Raw genomic sequence first — 13,854 nt, forward strand, 5'->3', positions numbered from 1 at the left:
CTCCTCACCCTGCTGTGCTGTCCCAGAGGCAGTGCACAGGACTCCCATTTTCAGGACCCCTTGTGCTGTTGAAACCCAGCCACCAGCACCTTGGCTGACTGTGCAGGAGCCCAGCAGGTGCCAAACAGGCAGGGACAGCTCAGCCTACACAAATCCAGCTCCATGGGAGCAATGGGAGGCTGAACACAGCAACCATTTCTGTGCACAGCCTCTGCTCACTGTTGTGGCAGCCTGCTCCTCCTCCCCAAGTTGGTGCTCAAAATCAACCTGCCATCCTGTTTGTGACATATGCCAGTGTGACACCTTGCAAATCGATGCCTGGGTCTCTGTGAGCAGAAACCGCCAGGCTTGGGAAGCTGGCCACTGTCTCCTGCTGCCGTGTGCACTCTGCTCAGAGCAGTGGAAGCCGGACTCGCCATCTGCTGTGGGAAGGAGCCAGCCGGGTGTCCCTGCTCCGGCCTGATGGGACAGGCACAGCCCTCGTGTCATTCCCCCTTCTTTACCTTCTGGCCACCCCTGTCTCTGACCATCTCTCTGGCACAGACCCATAGGTGAGGAGATGCATCCACCTTGACTCTGCTGAGTGTTGCTGTTGCTGTTGGTGGGTGGTGGCAGTGCCCAAGCTCATTTCCTCCTCCAGATGGAGGCCCACAAATGACCCTCCCTCCTCAAAGCCTGCCAGTATTCTTTGGGGATATATCTGATGGGAGAGCTAAGGTATCTGTTCTGGCCCTGCACTCAGAACAGAGTAACCAGCTAGTTACCCTCCCTGTGGTAGCTGGACCTGGAGCTGGCAAGTGAACCACCAACAGCAGGAATGTTCACACTCCAACAATCCGCTGTTGCTGTCTGGCTAGAGTTCGTGGCATTTGAAATAGTTTCAACTGTTGCAGATTGGCAGATAGTTGAGTGTTGGTCTTGGGTGTGGGCAAGTGGTGCAGGCTGCTTGGTTTAGACTTTGTTTTTTGACCAAGAGATTGATGGGAGAGAGGGCAGAGTTCTCCAGGCAACAGCTACCTGTCCAGGCATTCCTGCATGTGGCAACCCAGGAATGGGTTTGAAGGGTGCTTAAGCGGTGTTAACAGTCTCAGCTGTTAGCAAGAAAATGAGCAGTAAATATCGTGGAAAGCAACTCAGAAGTTGTTCTGGTGATGACATGTTTTCCCAAGCCCTTTTCTTTCCGTCCCTTGTCCTCACTGGCTCTGGTGGCCAGTTCCTCCTCATGTGTCTGCTAGCATGTCTGCAGTATCTCATTGCTGCCCACCAAGCACGAGCTTTCATTGCACAGCTGACTGACCAGCTGCAGCCCTGTCCTTGGAGCTACAGGCAGGCTTGCCTAGGACCAGGCCAGCCCCATTAAACCCCCACCCTTGCTGCTGGAGCTGTCGCTTCATCAGCCTGATGTTAATCTGGGTCTTTTCTGCTGTTTCTGAACATGAGTTCTCATCTCATTGAGGTGTGTCATCCAGTGAAAATATTTTGTAAATGCAAATAAAAATAAATAAGTATATTAAATACCTCGGTCTCGAGGATGGGAAACAAGTCGTGGGAGATGCCCAGGTAGGGAGGTTTCACAGCTGCTACTGCTGGTTAGGAATTCTTCTAGACGTAGCCCCTGGAGCATCCATCAATAGTTGGGAAGGGAGCTACACAAGCCTGTGAGGGCTTGGGGCTGAGCCCTGTCAGCACCCCTTGTGTGGCCCCTGCTGTCAGGGCAGCCTCGCACTCCATCTTTTCTGATCTATGTGGGCGTGGCACACTGCAGGTGAAGGTCCTGTCAGCCAGGGGCCAGTGGCACTGTCAGTGTCTGTATACATCAGGCAGGACAAGGCAAAAGCGGGTACGTGGTGAATAAATTCTTTTGTGAACACTGGGAAATGGTTTTTACTTTTCAACTCTGTCGATATGATCTAGCTCTGTCTGTCTCTATATATATGTACAAACAGTATATCACGATGTTGCCTTTTTTGTTGGAAATATCAAAGTACAAAGATTGTAAACCAAATCGGTGTAATAAAAGTTTCAGATGATTCACTGAGGTGGTTGCCAGCAGTGGGTCTGTGAGCAGACAGGTGTTGGGCAGGGCTGGGAGGCATGGGAAGCTCCTGCATTGCTCAGAGGGTGAGAGGAGATGGAAGTCAACCCACTTGCTTAATTCCCTGATATCTCCTGAGCAGGGTGGTCAATGAACCAACTCATTCAAGTGTGTGCTGTGTCCCATCTGAAGATGACTACAGCCTGTAGAGCAAACAGAAGCTGCACTGTTTTCAAACTTGTGAACCAGCCGTCCTGAAGGGGCCTCTCTAGCTTGAAATTATGCAAAACACAGATTGTTTTGGACAGGTTTGCACAGAAGAGCACTACTAGGTAAAGTAAGCATCTGGTTGTAAAGAATTCACCTTGTTGCAAAGCAGGCTAGCACTGAACAAAAGCAGAGCAACCCAAAGCAGGAAACTACGGTAGTGAGACCTCTGGATTTGTTGCATTTATTTCTATTTACTTTTCACCACCCATATCAGACTTCAGACAGATTTTACTATAAATAGAAGTAGATTATTGAGCAGAGCAATAGTCAGAAAAAGCTGCTGAGGAACTAGAAGCAACATTCCCTCAGTCCTCTGCCTCTCACATCCTCCTCAGCATAACCTTTAAGTTAAGCCCGGACAAGACCATTTAGGTGGCATCTTAGGTGTTTTACAGGTGAAATAATATACAGGTGAAATAAAATTGCTTGAACTAAGCTTGCTGCTGGAGCATATACAAGCATCACAGGAGGAGAGATTTAGGGTGCAGTGGGGGAGAGGGCTTAAGAGGCAGATTGCTCTGTAGTGCCACTACAGTGCCTTGAGCTCTAATGTCTGTCTCCAATTAAGGTTGGATGATGGGGGTCTAGGAAAGTCTGCAGTGGCAGCCACAAGTTAAATGTTTCACAAAAAAGCAAATAAAACCAAGACCCCGAAGTAGTGTTTCCAAGAATGCACACCCAAAGCTCCCTGGAGCACTTTATTCAGAGGGCTTCTGTGGTGGGGTGCTGCAGAGATCCCAGCCTCACCGCTTCCCGGTTGGCCCACACAATTTCGTGAATGAGGAAATCAGTCTCCTGTTCCACCTCTGCGTGCCGGAGATCAAGCTCGGTCAAAGCCTTGTTGTTTGCCAGCCCTTGAAGCAGCTGCTTCCCACCATCCTGCAATAGGATGACAGGGGATGGTTAAAGGAGGACATCCAAAACAGAAGTGTATTGCTCCTTTTCCCTCCTCCCCAGGGCAACTTCTGCTGCTGTCAGTGGGAGGTCCATGAGATGGTGCCAAGAGGGATAAGGGCCTCCACCCAGGTCTGAAATGTTGCTCACAGGAGAAGTGCAGAGGAGGAGCATAACCTTATGCACCTCTCTGTGATATGACACATGCTAATGACTCCCTCTGGGTACCATGTCATGAGTTCTCAAGCTCATGCTGGTTAATAACACATCTGGCAATGATAACCTGAGAGGAGTCTGCTCCTCCCTGTCCCCCGGTTCCCAGCTTACTGCTGGCTGGGGACAAATGAGTTAGAGTGCTGTTCCTCATCTTGGCAGTCCTGAGACCCCAGAACTGGCAGTTTTCTGTCTGGATGCTATTTCCCAGGCTGGGTTGGCTTTCCTGAGGGGAATATCTCATGTAACTGAAGACCAGCCCTGCATGAGACAGAAAATGTCATGTAGCCTTAGGGAGGCAACCCACTCTGAGGCCTTTCCCCCCCATACATGAAGCACTGTATTCAGGGATGTGACAATTTGATTTTTTTCTGCTGTTGCATTTCCCTTTCAGGTACCAAATACACCTCCTGCCCCTTCTCCTCCATCCTGATGGTCCTCTCATCCCAACACCCTACCTCTTAGCCCTTTTGCCAAAAAGGGCAGAGCAAAAAGGACTGGGAAGAGGTCTCTTTTTAATGGGAGACAGAGGTCAGAATTGAATGCATCTCTAGCAAAACTCTCAGTTTTCCCAAAGATAATACTACTAGCCATCTTTTGGGCTTCCATGGAACTTCATAAATGGGTAACAGGAGAGCTCATCAGAGGGAAGATGCTAAACACAGAGATTATTATTTAATAAACAAAGATCCTTCTATCCTTTCCAACCTTTGCCCCTTTGTATCATTAAACTCAAATGGTTTTCCACATCCAGGACCATAAAACTCAGAACTCACAAAAGGTTTTCTGCCATCAAATCCTTTTAAAAACCTTGTCAAACACATTGATGCCAATATTCCTGCCAGCAGGGACAGCTGGTCTTGCTGTCTCTTTATTTGACAGTGAGAATAATTGAGGCAGCACAGAAAGTTTAAAAGCCAGCATGATTGCTTTTGGCTGTCTAGTTTCAGATTTCTAAAGCTCTTTTTAATCAGCAGAAGAGAAGCGGTCTGGTTTGTGGGCATGTTGCATACTGCAGCTCTTAGGGATGTAGTAAGATCTGTGGATGCTCTTATGTCTAGAAAATGTAAGCCTATGTTTTAGGAGCCACTTACAAGCACACAGACATGACACTCCTGACCCACCGCACCACTCCTGGGCTGCAGGGTGAGTTAAAGCAGCTCAACAAGCAAGCCAGTTTTCTAACAGCCTCCTCTGAGTGTGTGATGGACAGGAGAAATTCTGGGAAGGGTGACACTATCTGTGTTCTGCTGAGTGACAGATGGCACAGCAGATCGAAAGCACAGAGGATATGCATGAGACCCTCATCTCATGCTGCCTATCATTAACTACACTCACGTGTGGGAAGCGTCTGTGATTTTTCCCAGATATGCTTCCTGGTTTTCAGTTTCCTGGGGGAAAAATCCTGCTCTGCCCAAAAGCCCAAAGCCTCAAAGACAGATTTAACCCTATGAACAGAGCTAGACGTAACAAGTGAGGTGAATGCATGTTCATGCAGGGAAGGTGTCCTTCTCTTTCCTGACATCTGCTACAGTCTCTTCCCTGCTCACAATTGATTGGTATCATAGCAAGAATGCAAACTGAGGGAGGCATTTGCCTCTGTGGCTTTGAGACAGGTTCAGCATCTGCTTTGCAAGGCCACCACACAGGCTCACAGACTGCAGGGAGAAGAGGCTTCTCTTACCAGCCCCAGGTGGTTGCATGAGAAGCTGATGCTGGTCAGAGTGGTGTTCTGAGCCAGGACCTGGGAGAACACTGCCGCAGTTCGCTCTGACAGGTTATTACTTCCCAGATGGAGGGACTTCAGGCTGCTGTTGGTCAGCAGGGCACGGCCAATTGCCTCCCCACCTTTGTCCTCCACGAAGTTGAGGCGCAGATTAAGGGAGGTGAGGGTGGAGCTCTCAGCCAGGCTTTGAGCAAGAGCCTGAGCCCCCAGGTGACAGATCTGGTTGTTACACAGATTGAGGATTTCTATTTTGCTGTGGCTGATCAGCTTGCCAAGAGCTTGTGCCCCATGGTCCTTGATCAGATTGTGGGACAAGTCCAGCTCCAACAAGCAAGGGTGATGCTGCAAGTTACGGGCCAGGACCTTGATCTTATCATCATCCACTTTGCTTCGTGTCAGCTTGAAAACCTGTGGGCATAAAAACCACAGTCACTGCAAGAGCCAGTGCTTTGGGCTGAGCTTTATACAAGATCATCAAGGAGTTAAACCTGTGGTCCACCAGACAGCATTCATCTCCCTTCAATTCAGACACCGTTAACTAGGAGGCTCAAGTAGTTGCCATCTTAGTAGGCAGATATTTCCAGCAAGCAGCATGTGCCACTGATGTCCCATGCCTATTCTAGGGAAAAAGAATTTGTCTCCTGGAAGTGCCTGTTCCTCTCCTCTGACTGCACAAGATCTCTAACTGGGGGCTAAATTAAAGCAAGATAAAGCTGTCCAAACATCTGCAGCAATAGCAGCAGAACCCGCCCCAGATCACAGTCAAACCTGTCTGAATGGACATGTGCACCAGTGATAACCACAGCACAATGTGCTGTGTGGCCATCTTAATAGCCACAAGAGAGGTCATTTGTCTTCTGGAAGCCATATTTCCCAAAGCATGCCAACCTGTGAGGGGTTCATATAGCCTACTCTGGCTCCACTCTGGATAGCAGTGTCCACTGATGTTTTGGAGGGGCTGAGTATCTGCACTGCAGATACTACTACAGAGCTGAAGATACTGTTAATGCTTAGGAGGAAGATCCCTCATTGCTCTAAGGCAAGTGTGAATGTTTCTCCATGCTTTTTGGGGGTCTTTGCTCTTCTGGGAGAGGCTGGCATGCATTTACTGAGCAAAACTACCAAAAAGTCCTTATGAAAATCTCCCTCCCAGAACTATATGAGGAATTAAAACAGTGGAGTGCTGCTGCCCCTTATGCTACAGGCAACAAGTTTTGTGGGAGCAAGTATTTTTCTCAGTAATCCTTTGACAAGCCATTTTAACAAGGACCTGGCAGAACAAGATACTCAGCACTAGACCAGCAGGTTAACATCTCTGCACTCTGACAGAGCCTGTAACTTGCAAAAGGAAGGTGCTACCAGCAAGCAAAACTGGTCCCTGTATTTCTATCCACAGGCAATTTGAAGATCTAGCTGAGGGAGTAAGGTTCAGTTTGGGGTGTATTTACTTTCAAGCTACGGCACATCTTCACTGCAGCAGCCAAGTTGGAGCAGTCCAGCTCAGTGAAGTTAAAGAGGCTCCACTCAAAGTTCATGCCACAGCTCTTCACACCATAAGTGAGATGAAGCTCTTGAAGGTGAGGGAGATCACTAATGAGATCTCTCAGGTCATAGTGATGCATGTAGACCTCACCAAGTTCAGCTTCATCCTCTGTGTCAGAGAGGTCATTGTTCTCCTTCTTTTGATCCACCCACAAGGGTGGCAGGAACTGATCGATCTCCAGTTTCCGCACGTAGCCTTTGCAGAGCGGGACGAGGTCTAGGACCTCCTTGGGGTCTGTGGCATTAGGGATGAAAAACTTCAGAATGTTCTCCAGGTGACGTTCAAAGAACATCTGTTTCCAGCTGCCCCCATAGTTGGAGACATCACACACTTGCCAGCGCTCCGTACAGCATCTCTTCCAGTAGTCCTCATGGCTTACTATGTTGGCAGTCACAGTCAGTGGAAGGCTGGTGGGGAGCCTGTCCACCACCTTCTTTTGGTGCTCAGGCAGAAGATAGTTCAAAATAGGATTCTCTGGAAGAGATAAAAGGAATTAGAGGTTGGTCTGGGCAAAGGAACAATTGCTGGCACTATGGTTCTGCCCAGCCCCCAGCTGTGTGCCCATGCCCTCCTCTCTGCTGATACTGGCTCTCTCCTTGGTTGCCAGAAGCTAGAGCACAGAGCTAAGTTGGCAGAAGACACGTAGGATTTATTTGTACATTTCCATATGCAATTTCTAACTTTTACAATGAAACATCAGTGTAATTGGGTTTACTCTCATAATATTTGGGAACTGTGCCAGAAACTGAGCTCCCCATTTAAACTTAGTTTGAATGCAGTTTATATTCAGAGCAGGAATTCTACTCCCAAGAGAACTAATTCAGCCTTACAGTGATGGGAGAGCTTGGCCTGCCATTTGCTGAACTTTCTCCCTTTTGGTTTCAAAGCATATTGAAGAACAGTATTTGAGAACAACTGTGTGCTTTTCATGCAGACCTTTGTGCCTATTTATTTTAATTCAAGCATCGGTCTTAACTCAAATTGATTCCTGTTCCTTTTTGCTGAGGCACACTCCTAGCTTTTAGGTCCACCTTGTTTAAATAAAATTTCTGTTTTCCCAGGTACTCTTTCCCCTGAGTCTCTTTGCCAATGCTTGCCCTAGGTCTCAGCTGTCTTCTCTGGTGGAAGTTCTTTGTGGCAAGAAATGCCAGAGAAAAGCCATGCCTACTCACACCACGAATATTTGGTTAATGTGTACACAGTTGAGTAACATAAATCATCAGTGGAGAAACCTATCTGTGTATGGGAAACCAGATTATGAAACACAAAGTGGGGTTAGCTTTATATTTCCCCTATCGCTGGGGCATTCCCTTCCTGAGAACACTGACAGTTTTACAACAGCCTCTTCCTGGAGTCTGTTTTCCAGTGTCCCAGAGCTGACACTGCAGTGACCTTCTCTGCCAAGTCCCACAGCACAAGCAGAGGTGGGACACATATGGGCAGAGCTGGACTAGCTTCACTCAGGCTCACTCAGGCCCCACCTGAGGCAAGGTGCATCCTCACAGCTCAGGTGACAGCACAAGGTTCCCCATGAAAATGAGCACACTGCTTCTATGCATGCACAATGCAAGTCCAATGCATTTGGCGTCAAACTAACTGATCAGGCTGCTAGGACTGCAAGGTTGTCCCAGCTCAGACCCTCAAGAGCCATCAGCTTCTGGCATAAGGCAGCACTCACCTCCTCTCTATTGTCTTACAGTCCCAGTGTGGACATAGCCTTAAAACTATCTTTGGTCTTTGCTGCCACTTCACTGAATCGCCAAAAAGACAGGTAGGCCCTTCTTTTCCCCCTCCCAGTCAGTTTCAGATGAGACATGCTTCTTCTGTTTTGCTGTGTTTCATCAGTCCACCTGCTTCAAAAGCACATTCCCTGCCTGAGGATATAACTTGTCACATCATGGCCAAAAGCCACGGAGGAGGGCTGAGCCTGTGAGCACAATACTGAGATGATAGCTCCTCCGGGCAGGGAGCAATTCTCTATCTCCTTGTACAGCACTTGGTACAACAGGGCTCCATCCTCGAGTGCTACCCCAACGTCTGTATGAATCAAGAGCAGGAATCAGCAACTGCACAGCCCCAGTTGTGGTTCAGAGGAGTCCAGAAGAGCATAGATGGAAGAAGATGTGATGGAACAAGGTCAGAGTCACATCCTGGACTGCAGCCCAGAGGACTACAGCCATCCCTGGAGTGTACAAATACATACTTAGCAACTAAACAGTTTGTTTAACTGGCTGCCCAAGGGGATATTTCTCCCCATCTGTTCCTTTGGCAGGGCTGGGTGCCATACTGCCTTTCAGATGCATCTGCCTGCCTTGTTGACCCTCTGCTCTCTGAGACTGACCCTCTCTCCATGTGTCCTAGAGTAAATGTGCTCCCACTTACTTTCGAAATTGTGAACAATGTGCTGGAGGCAGAGCTCAGTAAGGGGGGAGACAGTGACCAGGGACCAACTGGGATCCTCAGTGATGCAGCGGCGTGTGTAGAACGAGCCATCAGCGAGGTTGGCCTGAGGTGGACATGGTGAGGCTGTGGTGCTCTTGTCACCAGCTGCTGGCTGCTGCATTCTTGCTCAGACCCTACTTCTCCTTCAGGAGAAGCAAGGGGAAAATTCCTTAAGAGTCACCACTGAGTAGTTACCTGCAAAAGAAAAAGGCATCTTTAGAAAGAACCCAGCAATATTAATGGTCAGCTCACACTGCTCTCCTGTAATGCACGTGCCCTTTGCCTGCCTCCTTGGCTTTGGACTGGAAGCACTGCAGCCAAACAACTATTAGTCAGCCTCATCTTTATACCCTGCCCTGTGCAAAGAGGTCTCTAGGCACCACACGCAATCAGGAGATAATAACGTGGTGTTAATTCAGAGTGCTGTTGAAGAGGATGGACAGGAATTGATTGTTTACTGTCTTTTCCAATAAAAGTCATAGGGGAAGCTGGCAGGAGCTAGGCTTAAAGCAAAGAGTTCTTCACACAGACGGCATTTGAACTGGGGATGCTGTGGATGCTAGGAGTCTGTGCAGACTCTAAGAAAAGTCCATGGAAGAGAAACCCTTTGAGAATGATGAAATACACAGAAGTCATGTGGCTCAGTGTGAGCAGCTGAACACAGCTGGAGGTGGGGAGAGTGCTGGAGGAAAGAACACACACTTGCATTAATCTACTCTTCTCCAGGTGTCTGCTTCTAGCCACTGTCAGAGATGGGGTTTTGGACCAGCTATCCCCTGGTTTGATCCAATATGCCTGTTCTAATGACTCTATAAAGACAGATGCTTTACAGATGAATACATTGTAAGTGTATTCTTTTCCTGCTTTTCTCCATTATTCTCTGGCTGAACTCCTTCCAAACATCCATTAACTGATGAGATGGGTCAGACCTGTTCACACCACACTGAGCCTAAGCAGATATGAGCTAAAAGAACCAGCCTGAAGCAGAAAGAAGGATGCCTGGTCCTATTGATTTTGCAGAACTTTCCCAGAACAAAGTTTTCCATTTGCTGTTTCCTATTCCAGCCTCAAGGCCAGTGCTCTCAGAATTTCACATGTATGGCTATTGCCTGGAAGGCCTAATGGTTCTCTAACCAGCCAGTCTGAAAGAGGCAGAAAAGACAGCAGGAAGGAATCATCCACTTGAATTCTGGGTTCCACAAGAGCATCTAGGTCTGGTGAGTATCCCCCAGGGCATACAGACCCATGCTGATCCTTACTGGGGCTAACTGGACTTAACAGGGCTGCAGCACAGATCTGGGCAGTTACAGGCTGCAGGACACCCAAAAGGAGCACGAGGCAGAGGTGGATGGCAATGTTAGAGATGAGACCACCTTCCTGCAAGACCAAGAGGATATCTCAGGGCAAAGGTGGCCTTGCACCACCATAGGCTCAAAGGATCCTGTGGAAGGATAACTGCCATGTAGTAACCTCCATATCCCTCACCTAAAGGTTGGTTTGCTCCCAACTATCCCTCCTCATTTGTGAGGGATGTGACCCAGTCAGTGGGCTCTAGATGAACCAGCTTAGTCCTTCCTTGCCCTGTTCCTTTCACCTCTGCCTTCCCAGCTGGTGATGCTTCTGTCAGCACTGCCCTCTCCCTGAAAGCTTTGGAGGTGGCTTTGCTAGTCTTTGCTAGTCTTACGCCCTCTGTTCCTTCCCCTTCCAAAAGGCATCTGAGGAAGGGTCTGCAAAAGAGGGAAGAGAGGAGATCTGTGAAATGCTGAGGTCTAGAAGAGAGGAGCAAATTATTTATGCTGCAAATATGTCAGCAAAGGCTTCTTCAAATGCTCTTGAGGCAGGCCTGAGATTGACAGTCAGGAAAGGGTGGAGATGGCAGTGGAAGGGCGTTCTCTGGCCCAAAGCAGGAGGATGAAGGGTGCCAAGGGCAGGGAAGCTGTATTTCCTGGGAGGCAGTAGTGTACAGAGTACAAAGGTAAAGGCTGTAGAAAAAGGAAGCCTGATCTGATGAAGGGTGGCTGTGGAAGGGGAAGGAATGAGTGGTAGGCAGCTGTGAGGATGGACTGGGAGGATGGACCTTTTCCCTGCAAAGGTCCTTGTGCTATGATGATGGGCCACCTTTCAGGGGGAAGAGACCTGATTCTCCGTAGCACACTAACCCAGCTGAGACCCAAGTCCTGGTGCTCAATGGACTTCAGTGGAAGGGCAAAACACAGCTAGAAGGCAGTGGGGTGGCATTAACAGAAGTGACTGGGAAAATTGTTTTCTCCTTGCTCAGTCCTTTGTCCTATTCAAAAAGCATCTGTATCATTTTGTCCCCCAGGCCAATCACAGCTGATTGGAGCTTCTGATGGCTTTCCTGACCTTTTGGAAACAATCATTAAAGGCCAGCTGCTGGGGAGAGCCAGTGCAGCATAGGTGGCCTAGGATTATTTCCTGTCTGTTCCAGCAGATGATCTGATTGTCTGTTTACCGATAGCAGATTGATTTTCAGAGGGTAGGTAACCCATTGCACATGCAGGACTGCTGAATGGGCTCCAAGAGTCGAGGCAGGAGACACAGTTGCCCTGAGGCAGAACTGCTGAGAGGCTTCTCAGGCTGCTGAGAAGCTTTCCCTTGACCTGAACCCCAAAGCAGGTCAGCTCAGCTGACTCCATCAAGCCCACTTGTCATTCAGTACAAAGCCAACAGGAGCAAGGCTGCAAAGCATCCAGATCAGCCCCATGCCTGTGGTGCCAGGTCTGATCTCCCAATACATCCATTCTCACCACTCCAGCATGGTGAACACACCTGCCAGGTGCCCTTACCACCAGGGGTAGGGCCTCCTTCAGTGCTCACCCCCTCTGCCTTAGCTGTGGGAGTCTCACCCAGCCAGAGCTGAGACTCTAAGCCAGTTTCCAGAGCCAGGTTTGCTAAGCATGTATTTAAACACAGGGGCAGGACTGTAATTCACCATCAATAAACCAAATCAACACTGTTAATGCACGCTCCTTCCCACCTACTCTACATACACATCAGTCACCTGTCCTAAAAAGGCTTTATTAGACAATACACAATGAACAGAGCCACGTAGTAAATTCCCAGTTTTTGTCATTTAACACCCAGATCAGACTGAAAAGTAAATAATGCTAGGACTTAAAAAAATAAAGGAAATCACACTTTCCTTCCCCAGGAGGAACTGACAGAAATCTACTCACACAACCAAATTATGCTGCTACTAACATGCTTAACAGACCTCCTTCAGCTGAACCTGGTTTGATCTGGAAATAAAAGAGTTTTTGCTCTTTTCATTCACACCAAATCCCAGAGAGACCAAAAAAAGAAGAGCTGCATGGAAACTGGTGACCTTTGGCTGATGCTCCTACCAGCATTACAAAGACGCAAGAACTGGAACAACTGTAAACACTGTGCTTACTGGCGAGTTTGTAAGAGCAGGACGAATTATTTATGATGGTGGTTATGTCCCAACGAAGACTGCATCTGCAGTGAAGCTCTGCCTGCCCATTAATTGAGAGAGCTCGTACATCACTGCAGCAGCACCCTGAAAATGCCAGTTGTGCTGATCTTAATGCTGTTACCTGTAGTCCAGGCAAGTGATCCTGAGTCTAGCTAACACCACTGATCCCACCGACACTTGTGGGGACTTGCCATGCTCTGTGGCACTCCCAAAGGCTAATGCCAAGTATGCATTAGGACACCGTGTTGCAGGCTAATCCAGGGCCTGAGACATTGCAATGGGCTTTAAGTGATTTAAAAAAAAAAAAAAAAAAAAAAAAAAAGCGCCAAATGAGGAAACTATTTAGCTTCAGATATAATGAAATTTGTAATGGCAGATTGGGCAGAGTGAGCCCAGCTGGCCGCTTGGGAATTCGGTTAATGTCACCACTGTAATCCTGGCAGTGTGAAGAGCCAAAACTGTGGTCCTGGATCTCTCTCACCATGACCTGGGAAGCGCCACTGCCCCAGTGGGATGTCAAAAAAACAAAAGCCCTTTCGGACGCGAGCACTGCCCACCGCAGCTCAGGCCACTGCGCGCCGCCGGCTCTGCCGCGCCAGCTCCCGGAGGCTCCGAGGCGAGGAGAACGCCTGGATGCTGCCGAACGCCGCGGGCCCCGCCAGCCCCACCGGCCCATGGGATGGCGGCCCTGCGCTCCCCCCGCCAGCCAAGCTCCTCTCCAGAGACGCCGAGAGGGAAGGAACCCCACTCCGCTACGGGTCACACCTGCGAACCGCCGGGGAAGAGCCCGCTCAGGCGCTGAGTGTCCCCAGCCCCGCCAACGCCGCGGCGCCGCCGGGCCGTGAACCGCGGCCCCCGAGCCCTGGGCTGAGGGACTCGGCTGCCGGCTCCGTCCAGCCGCTGCTGCGGGGCAGAGAAGGCGGGAGGAGCGGCCCGGCCCCGCTCGCCGCCGTCTCCAGGGACGCGGCCGTTGCCGGGCGGGGCTCCCGCGGGCCGCGACCCCCGGCCGGGCACGCCCGTGGGCTGCCGTGGGAGCCGCTCCCGGCGCCCCGCGGCCGGGGCCCAGCCCACGCAGGGCACGGTGCTCCGCGGCCGCTGTCACGGGGCCGGCCCGCTGCCGGGAAGGCAGAGGGCCGGGATTTGGGATGGTGCTCCCCCATCCCCCCGCCACGCTGCGGCTGCCGAGAGTTAGCGCCGTGGTGAGTAGGAGCCCCCCACGGTGCTGGGTGGGGAGAGGGGGGACATTCGCCGGAGTCCTGGACACTCGGCAGCAG

The 13,854-nt window shown here is 49.9% G+C and overlaps 1 protein-coding gene across 1 annotated transcript; it reads right to left on the bottom strand.

Moving 5' to 3' along the window:
- Positions 1-2,968: 2,968 nt before the first annotated feature.
- TCTE1 (t-complex-associated-testis-expressed 1) lies at positions 2,969-9,259 on the bottom strand. The gene is made up of 4 exons (XM_066314370.1): positions 9,064-9,259; positions 6,587-7,155; positions 5,097-5,546; positions 2,969-3,184 (listed from the first exon to the last, which is right to left on the bottom strand). The coding sequence occupies exons 1-4, from the start codon at positions 9,242-9,244 to the stop codon at positions 3,008-3,010; spliced, it is 1,377 nt and encodes a 458-aa protein (XP_066170467.1). The 5' UTR covers positions 9,245-9,259; the 3' UTR covers positions 2,969-3,007.
- Positions 9,260-13,854: the final 4,595 nt, after the last annotated feature.

Source organism: Sylvia atricapilla, chromosome 3 (genome assembly GCF_009819655.1).
Source record: "Sylvia atricapilla isolate bSylAtr1 chromosome 3, bSylAtr1.pri, whole genome shotgun sequence".
Classification (NCBI taxonomy): domain Eukaryota; kingdom Metazoa; phylum Chordata; class Aves; order Passeriformes; family Sylviidae; genus Sylvia; species Sylvia atricapilla.

Excerpts from the sequence above, each read along its gene's own strand:
- TCTE1 (XM_066314370.1), bottom strand. The coding sequence starts at position 9,244 with ATGCAGCAGCCAGCAGCTGGTGACAAGAGCACCACAGCCTCACCATGT. Across the intron at positions 7,156-9,063 it reads CATTGTTCACAATTTCGAAA|AGAATCCTATTTTGAACTAT; the intron begins GTAAGTGGGAGC and ends TATCTCTTCCAG. Across the intron at positions 3,185-5,096 it reads CATGCAACCACCTGGGGCTG|GATGGTGGGAAGCAGCTGCT; the intron begins GTAAGAGAAGCC and ends ATCCTATTGCAG.